Genomic DNA, 18,576 nt, shown 5'->3' with positions numbered 1-18,576 from the left:
TTAATGTTATTCTAACAACTACCAATGTGTTATCCTGCTTGACTCTTTTTAATCAGAATCTCTTGAAGCATCTTGGATAAGACTATTCATGATTTAAGAGTAGGATTGCGTACTGTGACCAAACCACTTGTTAACTAGTTAAGCATAGTCTTTCCTAATTTGAAGATCGTTGGCACTGTGCCTTTCTGGCATTCTGTTCCCACTACATGTTCTGGCAAACTCACCGTGGCCATCATCACTCCTTTCTACCTATTTGGATATGGATGAAACTGTTTGGCTCTCCCACCTTGCTTTAAATGCCTTTTAAAGGTTATTGCGGCTGCCTGAGTGTTGTCGCTGTGCATCGGCAAGCTCTTGGTGTGGGTGGGTGGTTTTAGTTCCTGCAGACTGGTTGTGAAGGCTTGCAGGGAGAATGGGCGTGCGGTGCCAGGCAGGTGTGTGCTCTGATAATGAGCTTTCTTAACACTTGTGGAAGAAGAAAAATCAGCTCTCGGAGTGGACTTTGACTCCTGTACAATCATATCTGTTTCTCCTGGGTGATAAGTGAGCAGCAGAGGGTGGGGGGCCTTCCCCTTCAACACTGAGCCTCCTTTTACACGTTGCATATACCTACCTCCTGCACTTTATCTTATACACAGAAAAGCAAAAAGAATCACTCTGAAGAGCACAAACCTGGGCTACAAAAGTATTTTATTTTATTTTTCTTACTCCCTGCAGACAGCTAGCTTCTGGTTTGCAGGCCAGCCCCTCTGCCCGCAGGGCCTCACTCTGCAACCAGCAGGGGACTCGTGCGGCAGGCCTCAGCCCGGCCACAGGCTGGACAATGTTGTCTGTCTACTGCTGCTTCTCTGCATCTTTTGACAACTTTATCTGGCAGATTACTGGGAAATTTTCATACAGCTGTATCAGCTTTTGGCAATTGCAGCAGCTACCTGCTCTGAGGTGCACTGGGCAGATGAATTTCAGTGCCTCTTACCTTTCCTCCATCGATAAAATAGTCTTACTGCATGAACTCTCTTAGATCCTCTGGGACATTTGAAACCCTAATAATGGGTATTAGAGTATGGAAGTACTTGAGAAATCCAGTGCAATCTTGACATTTTTGGTTGTTTCTGCTGCAGTTTTTGGGGTAGTTTCAGCTCCAGTCTTCTGCTGTAGCTCATTCCCTGACTTTTGAATATAGCAACTTATATGTGGGAGGATCCCTTAAAGTTTGCTCTTGTGAGAGAAAACATTGAATAACTTAAGGTTTTCAGGTGGTTTCACTGTTGTAAAATGTTTTTATTTGCTTGATTAAAAATCTGTAGGTGTGTAGCTCCAATACAAAACTCAAAAGGGAAGGAAAATGCAAACACTGAACTGTTTCAGTTTGATCTGTATTATCTCTTCACCTGTGAAAACCTTACACATCTACACCATTGTAGTAAACTCAGGCAATCTAAAACTAAATAGATTTATTTTCTTATTTGGAAGGGCAACAAGTATGAAAACTTGTGTTCAAATTGTTATTCAAGGTCCTATAAACACATTTGTGCTGAAGAAACTTCCATTTCACTAGAAATGTAAGTGTAAATTTTGTAAGCTGAGTGGACTGAAAGTTTTTTTTGTGTGTGTGTGTGTTTTTTTTTTTTTAATAAATCACGTATTTCTTTCTCTTTTGTCTTAAACAGAAATTCATCCTGCAGTAAAACCCAATGTAATCAGATCAACATCAAGCCTTCAAAGTCCAAGTGCAAAACGACTGCTTGCACCCTCCAATCACTCTTCACTAAGTATTTTGGGAAAGAGAAACTACAGCCATCATAATGGTCTTGATGGTATGTGTAAAAATATAAAATCAATAAGTTTATGAATTGCAAAACTTTCTGTGGGCCTAAAATAAAGTTTTGTGACTTTTCTGTAGGGAATATGGTTTTAAGAAATGACGTAAAATAAGGGGGTACATTCTGACAAATGTAAGATATAGATAGCATATTTATAGCATTGATTCTTAATGCAAAAAATGATAATGCATATTCACTGAACATGGGTATCAATTAATACCATTAATGCCATCTCTTACAAAAACTATTTGTACCATTTTTCCTACTAATCTTTCTACTCTATAGAAGAGATCAAGAAAGGGATAAAACAAATTTGGTGAAAAGGGAAGGATGCAATGAATGCTTTATTTTGACTTACTGCATTTTTATTTGAAGAAATATTTTGCAGAGATACGCACTGCCTTTCCTGAACTCTTTTTGTGAGTTGTAACTTTTGTAAGCAGTTACCTTATTTGTAGTGCAATTCACTGTGTTGGTTGGGACTAGAAATATGAAAGAAGCTAGACTCTGATATAGGCTGTTCCGGACATGACTGGCACAAAAGACATGCTGTTTTCATGCTTCACAGGGCAAGGTAGAAATGAGAGGGACTCATTTTAGACAAGATAATAGAAATAGTATTCCAGATACTGGAAGGAAAACTCGATCCATTATCTTCCCATAACTATCATATTTTTCTGTCACTGTCAATGTTATTTGTGTCTTGCAGTGCAAATACCTACTGTACACTTAACAATACCTAGAAATAACTGTATATTTTGACAAAAAGTGGTTATTTAATATATACAGTAAGAGGATCTCTTGGACCTTTGCTCAGTGTGCAAACAGCCTTTACACAGTAGGCAAATAACATGCATGGCAACACAAGCTATTCAGTGGACCATGATGATAACCATGCGACTTAGCTATGCCTATTAAAAACATCATCTTTTTATCTATAAAAGCAGAGCATTTCACACAACAGAATTTTTGCTGTGGACTTTCATTCTTAAGTTCTGTAATGTCGATCTGGTAGTTATTGCATGTAATTATGAAAAAAAGCTGCTTTTTCCCCTTCTGGGAATGCTGCTCATTAGACTGGATTCTTTACATGATCTTTGTGAGGAGAATGACTTTGACCTGGTAAAGAAGATGATGTTACATTTCTACTGCAAAGAAAGTTGTAGCAATGAGTTCAAGGTAAACATTATTATGGTGGTTTCCCCACAAGGAGATGACCTCGGAAGTTCTTAACATTTTTCTTCAATTTAATATCAATGTTCTCTTCAACATAAAGCATTTATAAAACCAATCATTAGCCACATTGATTAGTTTGTATCAAACAGATAAGTGTTAATGCAATTTTCACAAAGTGGCATCTAATTTGAAAAAATACCATTGAGAACTGTAAATTATTGCTTTAGGAGATAATTATTTCTGCTTATCTATTTTCTATGCAAATGTGAAGAAAGCTTATATCCTAGAGCGTGGAAATCTGCAAGGTATATCTTGCTCATGTAAAAATGGTTATTTGGGTTCTTGTCCCACTCTTTAATTAAAAACATGCAAAGTATAGTCCATGCAAACTGTAAAATAACTCCTGAAATATTAGGTGTGATATAAGAATGATAATGGAAATGCAAAAGAATAATTTCTGAATTAGATCAGGTATTCTAAAGTTAAAAGCATAAAAGTAATTCCCTAAGCAATGCTGCATAAAACAGTAAACTGAGTACCTATGATGATCCTTTTTTGTTTGTTTGTTTGTTTTGGTTTTGTTTTCTTTTTGGTGTGTGTGGTTCTAGATTTTCTGCTACTTTTTAGCATGTGCAGGGAGCTCAATGGTATGTGGAAATAGTTTAGTCACTATCAGTGTGTACTACTGAATGCTGTTTTTATAACATCTGAAAGTTACCATTAGCTTTCTCAGTTCTTCAGCCTCATGATGAAGGAACTGCAGCAGGCAAAGGGCAAATCCTTGTGTGGACTTGCGAGGCACAGCCTCACTGAATGATGTTTCCTTGCTGCTCAAATGGCTTGGTATGGGATTGATCTTCTTAAAGAGTAATTTTATTAGACTCCTCAGTTGAACAGAAGCCAAAGAGAAGTTTAAGAAATATAAAACTAGTTACTGGCCAAAGCTTATGCTTTTGATAAGTTATTGTCAAGTTTTGTTAACATTTGTATCAGCATAAACCAATTGCACTATCGCCTTCTGCCATGTAACAGCTTTAACCAACTTTTTTATTTACCATCAGTGCTGACTTGAATCATCTCAATCTCCATTTTTTAGTAGTAGCTGTGGTCCTGTTGTTTTTTTTTTTTCATTTCTTAATCCCTTATTCCCCAGGAAATAAAATGCACAGGAAAGCTGATCAACCTAGCAGTAACAGTACTCAACAACACCCTCTGTTCCTTTTGACTGAAAAATGGCTGTCTTTCATAGTTGCCATTTAACCCCTTCTCTGCTTATCGCTAAATTAAAAACCAAGCCAAACAAATAGAGAAACATTTTGGGGTCTGTAATTTATTCAGCTTCTATTTAGCACAGAGCAACAACCGAGTGACCAGAGCAATTTGAGAAATAGCGGTTTCTGCGTAATTGCACTGATACGTGTATTATTTGTGCAATGAAAGGTTTTGCCAGCCCCCAGAGTTTTCATGTTACTATAAATATACGAAAAAGCTGTTTTGATTCCAAAAGACTATTGATTGTTGCTGGTTTTATTGCATTGTATAAATTAACAGTATCCAGAAAGCCTCCTATGGAAATGATATATTCTGGCTTCCAATTGATGAAATGAGCAAACAGAAATGAGCACAGTGAGCTTACATTAAGTCTTATCTCGAGCTATTTTCATAATCTTAATGTTATTGACATAGAAATGTCTGTATGTTCAGGTTTGCTTTTTTCAACAGTATTAGAAGTTTGTTTTAAGCCATAGAAATATGTTTATTTAAGATATATGATAATTTACAGTATTCAAGTAAATGTTACTTAAGCTTGTGTAAATATGCATATATATTGACATATTTGAAGTCAGTCTTATTGCTTAGGTGAGTTGAGTGTTTAAGGATCTGTTTAAGGGAGTGGGGTAAGATTATGAGAAAAACCATTAATATTTGGTTTAATGCTTTTAAGAATAATATGCCTAAATAAGAACATAATTACCATTGTGTAGGGTAGTCTTTTGTTGGCTTAAGTCAAGAGTTTGGCCAATGTAGCACAAGATTCCCTTTCATGTCCCATGTATGTGCCTCCAGCAAAAGTCTGGTGCAACTGATAGGGATAAGGGAGTCTGTAATTTCTGACTACTATTGCTTGATCTTTATTGAGAATGCTGAGGGAGATCATTTAGCTCTTTTCAGAAATAGTGGGGCTTGTCCAATGTAACTTGCTGTTAAAAGACCTGATTATCAGTCTGAGAGACATAGCTGTAGTTCTACATATGATCCATATATAATGCACAGACCTGAATAAAATTGCACTGCTTAAGCACTGCGTACTGCAGCTGTTATTCTGGGCTGTTGGTGTCTGCAAAAGAAAGATCTTGATCTGAGGCTATTTTTCCTTCTTCACAGTTAAAGATCTTGTACCTGTTTATGTACTTTCTTGTAGGAGGAAGTTTTTCTGGATGGTCTTTAAAAAAAGTGTTGTTTCCTTTATTTTCAAAAAACAGGAAGTGTTGCATTCTGTAGGATGGAATGAAAAATGTTGGAAACTTCTCTCTGTTCTGGAAAAAAATCACAATATTTTGTGGAGGTTTCACGTATGCATGTTGGTGCTTTTAACTATGCTGAGATAAGAAAGCTGCTGAAAATAAAATCAACACCAAGTATTTGAATGGTTTTCAGTAGTGAAGACAATCTCTTTCAAATGGGAAAAAAATGTCTTCAGAAAATCACGATGTTGCATAATGTTGCGTGTATCCTATTTTATGACTTGAGTTGATGATGAGAAGATTTAGGTGTGACTATAAAGTGCTTTGTAGATATTTTGAATCAGATCTTTAAATTATAGTGTCTGAAATTATTCCAAGCAATTACTTTCACCCACGAGCTGCTTAACAGTGAGCAACAGTTACATACAAGTAGTCAAGTTTTACGTCAGGCTGTTGTTTTGGAAGGGTGAGTAATGATAATTTTCTACTTAATATTTGGAAAGGTAAAGGTATTCTACATGAGTGTAATCCCTGTCAACTAGCAGGCATTTCCTAACTTTTATATGCATCAACACCAAAATGTCTACAGGATATCCAAAATGATAACATCATTAACAAAGTACAGAGATTATTCTGTGCTTGATGATACTGTTTTATTGATTTGTGGGAAGAAGCAGTAGAACTGGTTGTTCATAGCTGAGGAGTTTTTAATCAACAATCCCAATCCCCATTCTGTCTTCCCTTTTCCAGACCTTTAATACTGTATTTCAGGCTGAGATGTCTTAATGCCTTCAAGAGCATTCTTTTAACAGTCATACTTCAGTTTCTTAGGGAATTGATTATCGAAGTCATCAGCTGTATCTAAGAATTAAATGGCAGTTTGGGGGTACATTTTTGTAGCAACCTACACAACTCCAGCACAGCAAGATGAGAAAGTTACATGAGCAATTGGCAAAGCGAGAAAGACCTCAAAAAGTGTACCTTCTCCCCTAGGTGCTATTTTGGTCAATCTCTCTCTTCCTCTGCTTATGACTAATAGTATTGGCTATTGAGGAGATGAGCAAGGAAGAAGGGCTTATATTTCACCCCTGTTTTTCCACTGGGAATTTCTCTCCTTTGTCAGTCACAAGAAAATATATGTAACTTAACTGACAATCGGAGAGACTGGAGTCTTTCCTGCCCCAAATTTTCTTGAAACAGAAAAAACCGAAACACGTTTCATTGTAATTCATTTCACATAACCCTATGCAAAATTGTTAGAAGAAAGCAGTTTTCACTGTTGGATTGAATTTCTCAGAAGAGGAAGATGTCTTTTCTCTAAAATGCCTGATCTTTGTTATCACAACATTATTTTTTGGCAAAGATGGAGATACTCCACTGAGATGTCAGACTAGCAGCATGGAATGCATACCAAAAAATATCTGGCACTTAATTTTAAAAATAAAACCATAAAATATCTCTCATATATGTTTCACATTAATAAACTGTATGCCTACTTAAATTATTATAAGCCTCATTTTACATACCAGTAACTTTCCAACTGAAAGAGAAGAGATGTGATAATCTACTATGTGAATCTACTTTTGCCATTTCTTCTATGCTGAAACACAAAGTATAATTAATATTGTATCTCATTTTTCTCAAAAGTGAGAAACAAATGCTATTTATTGTTCTACTGCCAGCTTTTTCTCTGAAATTTTCTTTGGACTAGTTTTGATCTTTGGTATAACTAGAAAAAGTTTTGAAATGTTTGGCTACAGATCTTTTACTAAAATATGTGCACTGATCCTGATGGAAATGTCAGCATGGAAAGCAGATCTCTCTGGAGATATTGATGGTGCTGTTATGTTACTATGAAAGCAGAGGACTTTGAAAAGGGTGTTTATAACTCATGGTTATTTCCTGACTTATACAACTGAGCTTTTATATATGTGACAATGTGAAATGCTTTATGGTAAGAGAATTGTCATGCATAGTTCTATACAGTCATTAATGCTATCTCTGATCCTTGAGAAATTAACCTAAAACCCTTTTTACCTTTGATTGTTGCAACTTGGACAACACTAGCCAATTTCTATTTTCAGTATCCAGTTGGAAGGAAACATTTTAAATGTTTAGTAGAAAAAGAAAATGCTCTAGCACTTACATTTCCGAATTAGTGTGTTCTTTTTGCAGATGTACAAATTGTGATATTGGAGATGATGAACTAATGACAACGTCCAGTGTCCAGATTATGTACCTGGAAAATTACAGAGTCTGTAATTACTCCAGGGTGTCACTGATGAAATTGTCAATTATTTGTAGAACTAAGATACTCCATCCAATGTTTGTGTGTCAAAAGCCTTTTTGTTGCTTTGTTATTTAAATTTTAGAATCATAAAACAGCATTTTCCCTTCAGTTCATTTATAACGAGTTGATGATTTCCTCCTCTCCACTTCTATCTTCATGCATCCAACCTCAGTGATTCAAATGACACTGTGACTTCAGGTGAAAAATAATCAACAAGGAGGAAACTCATTGAATGTGTCATTTTTGTCAGAGAAATAGAAGAGAAATACGTTTCCAGAATTTATTAAAATGAGAAAATCGTGTTATCTTGGAATGATAAATGTGCAATCATCATTTGCCTATATTGAATTCACATTACAATTATCTCCAAAGTAGTGGAGAGCTTTTTATTATAAATAAAAGAACAGGCTTCTGCTGTGTGTCCAAAGGCTGCTAAGTCTGTAGAGTATTCTTTCAGTAGGTAAATGTAAGCAGCATGAACTCTTTCTGATGAAATTGGTCACAGGACGACTTGGAAGGGGCAGAACCATTTACGCAAACCCATGTTTCCCTGAATTCCATCTGAGAAAGAACTCATCCTAAGTGTTAACAGAGCATATCACTGTGTTATGGTTTTGTTTGTTTGTTTTAAATATAGATGGTTGAGTGCTTTTCTTTTGCCTAAGTGAAAACACAATTTCTATTTAATCATAGTTCTCAGGCTTATTGCATCTTCTGAAATATGAGTTATTTCCAAGGGTGTTAAGTATACCATAAATCAAATAGGGGATTTTTTTTTTTTTTGCTTTTATTTCCTTTATTTCAAAAATGTATCTTTGGATTTGTAAGGCTTCTTTGTGTACATTTGGTTCCAAAAACCTTAAATTTAGAATTGCATTCATACTTTGATACCCCACTTTGAGCATGCTGTACATCGCTTCCATTTTGTTGTAGTAAGGAATTCCTGAAAATGGCAGTTCAATAGAAAGAGCAAGCAAAAGGGATCGCACAAAGAGGAAAAGGGAATTTCATGGTGAACTGCCCTCTATTTCTGCTGCTGAATCAGGGCTGTGTGTTTTTTTTTTTTGTTTCGTTTTGTTTTGTTTTACATACAGGTAATGTGTAGGCATAAAATTACAGTAATATTGGCTTTTATAACTGGCAGAATAAATCAGCTCTTAAAACAGTAAACAATAAGAACAACACTATAATCAAGTTAGCATATAAAACAGTGCAGATAACCAGAGCCTAATTCCTGGAATGCCTGCTTTTCACTGGTATTATTTTAAAGAATTAAAGTTTCAGAAAGACAATCCTGTCTGCTGGATAACAGGGTTAGCAGCATATTACCTCATGAATTAGATGTTCTGGATTTGAGATCTGGAGTTCATACTTAGAGTGATTCTGTGTATGATTACTGTCAAGTGGGTTGATTATTTTTCGTAAGCTGTGATTGCAGAGTAGTACTTCTATTTTATTGCGTAATGTAATATGGAAAGCACATTCAAAAAATGATTAGGCAGTATAACTGGAAGTTTCCTGTGTAGGGGGAAGATGCTTTGAGATACGTTTTTATGTTTCTGTACTTTCTTGCTTTTTCTTGTCTGCATATTGTTTCTCTGAGTTGTGGTGAATGGAGTTAAATCCAGTTGGAGGCCAGTCACAAGTGGTGTCTCCCAGGGCTCAGTGCTGGGTCCAGTTCCCTTTAGTATCTTTATCAACGAGGGGATCAAATGCACCCTCAGTAAGTTTGCAGACAACACCAAGTTAGGCGTGAGTGTTGGACTGCTCGAGGGCGAGTGCGCTGCGGAAGGCCAGAGGGATCTGGATGGGCTGAGGGCAACTGCAGGAGGTTCAACAAGGCCAAGTGCCAGGTCCTGCACTTGGGGCACAACAACCCAAGCAATGCTACAGTCTGGGAGCAGAGTGCCTTGAAAGCTGCCTGGTGGAAAGGGACCTGAAGGTATTGGTGGATAGCCAGCTGAACATGAGCCAGAAGCATGCTCAGGCAGGCAAGAAGGCCAACAGTGTCCTGGCCTGTATCAGAAATTGTGTGGCCAGCAGGACCAGGGAGTTGATTGTCCCCCTGTATTCAGCTCAGGTGAGGCTGCACCTTGAGTGCTGTGTTTATTTTTTGTCCCCACACTATGAGAAGGACATCGAGGTGCTGGAGCATGCCTGAAGAATGGCAACAAAGCTAGTGAGGGGTCTAGAGAAAAACAAGTCTTATGAAGAGCAGGTGAGGGAACTGAGGTTGTTTAGCCTGAAGAAAAGGAGGCTCAGGGGAGACCTTATTGCTCTCTCTATGACTACCTGAAAGGATGTTGTAGCAGGTCGGTTTCTTCTCCCAAGCAACAACCAAAAATTTCTGCCAAATCAGGGTGTAATTTATTTTGTGGAAGAAATTGGTGTCTCCTTGGTTCCAAAATCTTACTATTCAGTTTTAAGTGTATGCAAGAGTTTAAATTGTGCAACAACAATACTTTAGTCTTTGCCAGATCTAGAAATTTTTGACGGTCTACTACCTAAGTAGTTATTTCCCTATCTTTTCATGTATATGTATACTCAATTCTTTCTGAAAGATGTTTGGTAATTTAGATTATATTTTAATATCTACAGCAATTAAACCTAAGAAATATATCTGGAAAAAAATGAGAATGTTTGTATTGTATGATAAAACAGAGATTACTCTGCAAATATAACAGATCTTTCTTCACTTCTTTGCTTGGTTTTATTAATAGGTTATCAAAATGCTAATATCCTGGTGTTAACAGCTACTGGCATTATATTAACAGATTCTGTAATATTCTTAAAAAATACGATGTTTAACAACCTCTGGGTACATCCTGCTATTATGTGTTACAGTCCTCATCTTCCTCAAAAGAGGTATTATTTTGGGACATTAGTAATACAACCATGATAATCATAGATTTTGCATATAAATCTATGTGAAAAGCATAGTACCTCTGAGTAGTAAGAGTGGACATATCTTACTACTGATATTTCTGAATATAAAAAATGGGAGTTTTGTTTGTACATTTTAGTCTTTTTGTGGGTGAGTGGAAGTGCTCTGCAATATATCTTTGTATTTCAAGAGTGAAGAAACCACATTCTTTTTGTTTAATCTGATGTTCAAGTCCTCAGGAAATGTAGTTGTGCTCTTGGTGATAGTCGTGTGTGTTTTTTTTAGTTGTTGTTCTTTTTCTGGGAAGTTGGGCTTGTAACAGAAATGAGTCTTTTTTTTTTCAAGAGTTGCTCAGATGGTTATACTTCCCCTTATGTAGTACCTGGGTTTTCTCAGGAACATTCCTGAAATGTTATTTGACTGAAATGTTAAAACAATAAATAAAGCTGTAATAAAAAACAAACAAACAAACAAAAAACCTTCACCATAAAGATAGAAATTCAGTAATTCAGTAGATTCTTCTCTCTACTGTAATCTTTTCTTACCTGATAACAGTGCCAAATATATTCAGGAATCAGGAAACAGAATTTCATTTTCATGCTACCAGTTTAAAACTTGCCTGGAGGACTGGTGCCCTAAAAATATTCCTATATGTATTATTTTTGCGGGGAAAAAAGAGAGGGAAAGTGACCTGGGAGAGGATCTCATAACTGAAGTATTGCAACCTAGGTAGCATTTCACATTACAGAACCTTTATCAATGGGAAGTTATTGATGTCTGTATTTATTATTAGATTTGATGAATAATGAAGAGATGTACATGTAAACTAGATGTTGGAATTATTGTTGAGTGTTGGTCACACTGAAGTTTCTAATTAGCTGGAGAATTTTAAAGTAGCTTATTTTTTTTCTGTCAGTTGATCTACATCTTCAGACTGGTTAAGATAACTTCTTAAAATGAGAGAGAAGTACTGGTTTGATTTAATTACCAGTTTAATTACCATTTTTCAGGAAGAGATGTGCAGCTGTTCTGTCTCATGTCCTTTTATTCTCTTTAATACAATTTTTAACAAGAACAAAAGTCATGGAGAATTCTTTTAAGTAAGGAATGCCAGTTGGGACTCCCATGAGGATCTCAATTTGGAACTGGAGCAAGATTAACTAACCAAGTATAATTATTGAACATTGATTTCACTTGCAGAATTGAGACTCTGCTTATTCAGTTCTTGCAGAATTGAGGACGTTTTACCCAGAAATGCAGCTAGTGTTGTGTGAACTCTATGTACTATAGCCAATGATGAAACTGTACCCAAATTCTTGAGCAGGTCAATGAGACTGACAGTAACATTATCTTGCATCTTACAGATCAGCAGCATTTTTTAAAATTTTTTTAGTTAACGGGTTAGAAGGATGTTTAATTACTAAAGTTATCCTGCTTCAATAAAGAACAGAGCTATAGTATGACCGCCATAGTGTTATAATGCCAGAGAGGATGTCTTCTGTCCTTGGGGAAAAAAAACAAACAACAACAAAAGCAAAATGCTGCTCTTGGCTTGGACTGGCGCACGCTTCGTTGGGTTAGAAACTGGCTGGATAGCCGGGCCCAAAGAGTTGTGGTAAATGGAGCCAAGTCCAGTTGGAGGCCAGTCACTAGTGGCGTCACCCAGGGCTCGGTGCTGGGGCCAGTCCTCTTTAACATCTTCATCAATGATCTGGATGACGGCATTGAGTGCACCCTCAGTAAGTTTGCAGATGACACCAAGCTAGGTGCGTGTGTCGATCTGCTCGAGGGTAGGAAGGCTCTGCAGGAGGATCTGGATAGGCTGCACCGATGGGCTGAGGTCAACTGTATGAAATTCAACAAGGCCAAGTGCCGGGTCCTGCACCTGGGGCGCAATAACCCCAAGCAGAACTACAGGCTGGGAGAGGAATGGTTGGAGAGCTGCCAGGCAGAGAAGGACCTGGGAGTGATGGTGGACAGTCGGCTGAATATGAGCCAGCAGTGTGCTCAGGTGGCCAAGAAGGCCAACGGCATCCTGGCTTGTATCAGAAACACTGTGACCAGCAGGGCTAGGGAGGTGATCGTCCCCCTGTACTCGGCTCTGGTGAGGCCGCACCTCGAGTACTGTGTTCAGTTTTGGGCCCCTCGCTACAAGAAGGACATCGAGGTGCTTGAGCGGGTCCAAAGAAGGGCGACGAAGCTGGTGAGGGGCCTGGAGAGCAAGTCCTATGAGGAGCGGCTGAAGGAGCTGGGCTTGTTCAGCCTGGAGAAGAGGAGGCTCAGGGGTGACCTTATTGCTCTGTATAAGTACATTAAAGGAGGCTGTAGTGAGGTGGGGGTTGGCCTGTTCTCCCATGTGCCTGGTGACAGGACGAGGGGGAATGGGCTAAAGTTACGCCAGGGGAGTTTTAGGTTAGATGTTAGGAAGAATTTCTTTACTGAAAGGGTTGTTAGGCACTGGAACGGGCTGCCCAGGGAGGTGGTGGAGTCACCATCCCTGGAAGTCTTCAAAAGACTTTTAGATGTAGAGCTTAGGGATATGGTTTAGTGGGGACTGTTAGTGTTAGGTTAGAGGTTGGACTCGATGATCTTGAGGTCTCTTCCAACCTAGAAATTCTGTGATAAATGTACTTTAAGTTAAATAGGGGGATGAAGTCTGCATTAGCTATTGGCCTGGCCATGATTTCTCAGCAAATAAATATAACTGTGTATTCAACTGACTAACTTGTAATCTCTCATATAGGAGAGAGTAATTAAGATTTCTGAATGTTATAATTCTCAATCTACTTTGTCAATTAAAACAACAATCCATGAAAATTCTTAGAAAAAGTTCTGCATAGTTTCATAGAGCTGTTTCAAATGTGAATAGTTACGAAATTATGTTGATACTCTGTATTTTTTTTTGCAGATCTTATCATCCATGTTAAATGATACCACATGTTAAAAGCAAAATGAAAAAAAAAATCTTGAAATGTGAAACATCAATTAGTTCCGTTTTCATATTTGCTTGCAGAAGAGGATAATTAAACAAAGGGAATGAGTGCATTTAACAGTATACTATAACCTTCCATATATTTTCAGGATCAGTGATTCTCATGTTTGCTTCATGAGACATCTTTCCAATCTGTGTTTCTGGTATTTTTCTTGTACATGAACAGCACTATCTTAGCCTTCAGGGTAAGCCTAAGAAAACAGATTGTTTTTTTTGTTTGTTTGTTTGTTTTTTTAATATATGGATAAAGACAATACTCTAATGCACTGTGGTTCTTTTGTTTTCCAGAATCATCCAGCCATACAACAAGAACAATAATGGTAAGTGTAAAGGAAATTTCAGGTATAGATCAATCTATAGATACAATTTGTCATTTGAAAACAAAACGAATTAAGTCGTATCATAAGCTGTTGGCATGTTTTCTTATAATGTCCAGTATCCACATAGAGACAAAATGGGTCTGTGAACCGCCATATTTCATTGGAAGTTTTGGGAAAAAAATGTGAGGTCGAGTAGCTTATGAAGTAGCAGAGCTGTACATTTAGATATATAAACATCCAATTATAGTTCTATTGTTGTGTGTTTAAGTGGTTATTATCATGTCAAACTAACGTTCATTAAATCTCTTGCATGCTACGTGTTTCACATGTCAGAGAGCATTTAAAGTTCAAAACTTATGTTAATTCTTGCATCACGTTGCAGTGCCACTGTGAGGCTCATTTCTAACTTTACATTGAGTTTGATGGTTTGGGTTCCAGAAACAGGGAAAATACTTAAACAGCGTGACAAATTAAAATAAAATATATTTTTATGCATAAAAGTGTCATGGATTTAGTATCTGTCTTGGGATTTTGTAGGGTGAGAAATTTTTATCAATCTTTTTTCTGTTTCAAGCTTCTAATAAAAGTTAGATAAGGATTGAACAAAAATTCACATAAATAAAATCTCTGACTGGGAATATGCCTGTCTTGCAGCAATTTGGGGGGAGGTGTATCCACTTTTGGGAAGAGACCAATTTTTGAGACAAACTTTGACATTTTAAAACAACAACAACAAAGCATGACGTGACTAGAGCCTCTTTGTTTTCATTCCTACAGTTTTCAGTGTCTCTTCAAATTTATTACCTCTTATGCTTGTACAGCATTTGTGGGACATGTACATTCCCACACAGAAATATTTCCTCTTTGTGATTCAGCACAGAGGAAAGGGCAAATTTAGCTGATTTAGCTCATAGCAAATGGATAATAAATCAGTAAGGACTACAGACCACAAATTTTCAAAATGTTTAAGATGCGTGTGAAAAAAGTGATGTTTCTGTTTTCTGCTGGATGTCATATATTCGTTGTTTATCATGAATTTGGCTTACATGGACCTATATCCAAATAAGATGCTTAATCAAACGAATTTCTCTGCCATAAAATTTTGGAAGGGATTGAAAAATATTCCAGTATTTTTCCAATTTTACACTGATATCAGGAAGAGAGCTAGAGGTTAATGCTGAATCTGTTGGAAACTTCATTCTTCATTTCCCTTTAATTCATTTCCTATTATTTTTACTCAGAAGATAATACACATTTTGACAGTCTCTTTTCAATGCATAAGAACAGCTGTACAAATTTAACCAAAGAAATGTTCTTTCCCTATGTAAGTGTGTCCTTATGCAAAGAACAGTCAAACTTTAAAGTGATAAGAGAGAGGTTTTCAAACAGCTTGAGTTCTGGAAGTCCTTGTGTTGTGAGCCTCCCCAAATCCCTCTGCTGACAGTTCAGACCACTTGGACTAATCTGTGCAGTAAAAGAAATGTGCTGTAATTGTCTATTGCACTTAAATAAATAGAATGCAATTAAAAAATAGGTATGCTGTTTAGTGTGAAAAGGTTGTAACAATGCTGACTCTTCTCTGCTATTAAACTAACTGAATGTATAATGGAAAATTTCTTACCACTGAGTAGGGAGATTATATCACCAAAGCTTGAAAAAATATTATTGAGTGCATTAGAAGCAGTATGAGATTATCTATTCAATGTAGACACAGTGAAGCTATGCTGTTGAGGTCCATTTTTGAATGACTACTGCAATAAATAATTACTTTCAAATAAAGTCCACTTGTTCTGACTGATTATGGTTAATATTATAACAGATACAAAGTTAAAGCATGATAATCAATTGGAATGAGAGAAGAGTGGCAGGAAATCTGTATGTTGCCTAGGATGCTTTGATGTAAAAAAGCTTTTGTCTTAGCTGGGAAAAAACATTTCATCTTCTTGTACATTGCATTGCAGGTGGTGAGATAGCATAAGTACAACATTAAAACTGACCTTGTCTCTGGAGATTCAGACTTATGTTTAAATCAAAGCTAATGAGGAATAGAGCATGCTTTGCTGAGGAAAAGACTGTACATTTTTTTCTGAGAACATTAGCTCTATTTTTTTAAAGCTCAAGAGTTGTTTTTGCATTCAAATACAATCATGGATCCCTATTTTTTGCTTCAAACTCCTGTTTGTAAAAATAAAGTACTAGAAAATAGTTTAGGGGTCTGCATGCATGTGAAGGGTGAGTCTGTCTTCTGCATTTTAAATATAAACCAGATTTCCTGTTTTTCTGTGGATAGATGGCTGTTAATCTTGCATTACTAATTTTAGTGGTTTATATAAATAAGTATTTACTTCAAAATGCTGCTTTTAAGACATGGTTTATTCAGCGGTTATATAGCTTTTATGTAACTTTTGTGAAATGGAGAGGCTATGAACATCATAGTATTTTAGCCTGTCTGCTTTGGAAAGTAAACTTTTTTTTTCCCCTCTCCTTGCACCACAGAAGAAATTGGCTAGGATTTTCAGTATTACATCTAGTCTAGGTGTTTTGTCAAAGGTTAAATAGCACTCAGAAGGTCCAAAAGTAATATTTCTATGACTTAGTTTCTTGTATATGATCTATAGTTTGCTTTTTTTTTTTTTTTAATAGCCTTCATGTTTTGTTAAATGAAATTCTATGCCAAAAATGTATGTGTGCCTGCATGCTAGTACCAACATTGTGTGGTGATCCCATATAAATGTGTTTTGTAATTTTTGCATTCATCTCAAATCTCCATGAATAAGTAAGCTAGACTAGCATAAAACCTTGATTCCTTTGAGAGGGGTAACGTTAACGCCTCTACAAATTAGAACACGCCAGGAGTGGCAAAACAAAATCAATACCTAATTTAAACTCAGTGTAATTCTAGATTTGGTTTATACTATACCTGGTATAATTAGGTCAATGTAAATAAATTGAGCTAATTAGTATGGATTAATACTGAACATATTAAGAGCACCTGATTTCTTCCAGTCATTTTCTTTTCTGTCTAGAAATTTTATTTTGCTGTGTTTAATTTGATTTGATTTTTTGCTTAAATATGATAAAAAAAAAAAAAACGTTAAAAATGCTAATTTAGGCAATGGAAAAAATTCCTTTTTGTAAGTATGGGAAAAGGATAAGATGTGAGAAATTCAAGGCCACTTAGGAATTTATGATAATCCAGTTAAACATTCTTTCAGTCACAGCATAAATATTCCCCATTAATTTTTACATGACACCTATAATGCCAGCTGGTGTTACATGTTTATTTCAAAGCTGAATCTCTTTTCAGGATCTTCAGGCAATGGGGAGAACACCAGTGGCTCTCAGTGAATAAATGCTTGGCTATTTGTATCCCAGTACAAGCTGAGAGACTTACAGACAGGAATCGCAACTACGTTTGGAATCTGGGTCCCATTTCTGAATTTGTACAGGATTCCTCTCTGACTTCCAACATGCATCTCATTCTCCTTGTGCTTGAAATTCCTTTGGGATCTAGAAATGATAGGGGATTTACCCTTCATAATAAGATGCTGACTTAAATCACCACTTTAATGTATGGTGTTTGGAGTATCCTTGTAGTTGACTTTGGAATGGTATCCAAACTTTATTGGACTTGTAGCTGCCACTGCAACACGTCACCTGGATAGTGACTCTACACAGCTCATAGCAACTCTGGAATGCATGATTTCCTTTATGAAGGGAAATATTGCATTCATTGAGTGTTGGAGGTGTCTCAGTTGCTCGCTAAGAAATGAACATTTGTGTATACAAATGGGAAACTCACGTCCCTGCCAGGTGAGCATTGATTAATAGCACCTGCAAGCAGCTGACAAAAAGCGAGCTGTGCACCAGTCTGTGAGTGAATTATGAGAGAATGGTGCCGCTGCAGAAATGTTTTAACAGGGGACAGGTGGCACTGTGAAGGCATTTTAACAAATGATCCTCCCATACAGTCCTCATAAAAGGCTTGTTGAAGACCTTTAAAAGATGGCCATTGGTCTCAGAAGTCTCTGAGTTTACAGCACGGATACCTCTTGTTCAGCAGGTGAACGTGTTCCAAGAGATTATTCTGTGCTGACTTTTTTTCTGAATGCAACATGTTGCCTTAAAATTGTGACAGGGATTTTTAATTCCCTGCTGTGGCAGGGGGGCTTACTGGTGATGGCTTTGTTTTCTCATCAAGCCTTCAATATATGCATTTATTGACACACTGAAGTAACATATCATCAGGAGGCTTCTCTCTGGGGGTCCCAAAACCAAATTCTGGTGTGGAGATGGTTTTCAAGGCAGCTCACATGAGTTCAGAAACGTGTTTCAAAGAGTTACTTGTTGAGGTACAAGGGCAGACTCTAAGTATCCATTTCTTGAGTTTACTTTTAGTTTTGTGCAAACCTCCCTTAGCCTAGTGATGTTTTTTGGGCATAGAGCAACTTTCTTCTAGGGATACAAGAGACTGCAATGAATGCAGCCAGACTGAGATGAGGAAAAACTTGTGAGGAAGGAGTCACTCACAGGGGAGGAAGGTTTGTCCAACATGCAATTTGCAAACCCCGTGTGAACCTTCTGCTGCTTTGTGATCTGCCAGTGGTATATGGAGTCTCAATATAC

The 18,576-nt window shown here is 36.9% G+C and overlaps 1 protein-coding gene across 10 annotated transcripts in view; it reads left to right on the top strand.

The window, feature by feature from the left end:
- MTA3 (metastasis associated 1 family member 3) overlaps window positions 1-18,576 on the top strand; it is a 156,519-nt gene that overhangs the window by 113,422 nt on the left and 24,521 nt on the right. For all 10 annotated transcript variants that reach the window (XM_027454127.3, XM_072035754.1, XM_027454132.3 and 7 more), the window contains 2 exons: window positions 1,671-1,817; window positions 13,919-13,950. In XM_027454127.3, coding sequence (XP_027309928.1) covers window positions 1,671-1,817; window positions 13,919-13,950 — 179 coding nt within the window. The remainder of the gene's footprint in view (window positions 1-1,670; window positions 1,818-13,918; window positions 13,951-18,576) is intronic.

Source organism: Anas platyrhynchos, chromosome 3 (assembly GCF_047663525.1).
Source record: "Anas platyrhynchos isolate ZD024472 breed Pekin duck chromosome 3, IASCAAS_PekinDuck_T2T, whole genome shotgun sequence".
Lineage (NCBI taxonomy): Eukaryota > Metazoa > Chordata > Aves > Anseriformes > Anatidae > Anas > Anas platyrhynchos.
Note: the sequence above shows the minus strand (reverse complement) of the source record. Positions and strands in the feature narration are given on the sequence as shown.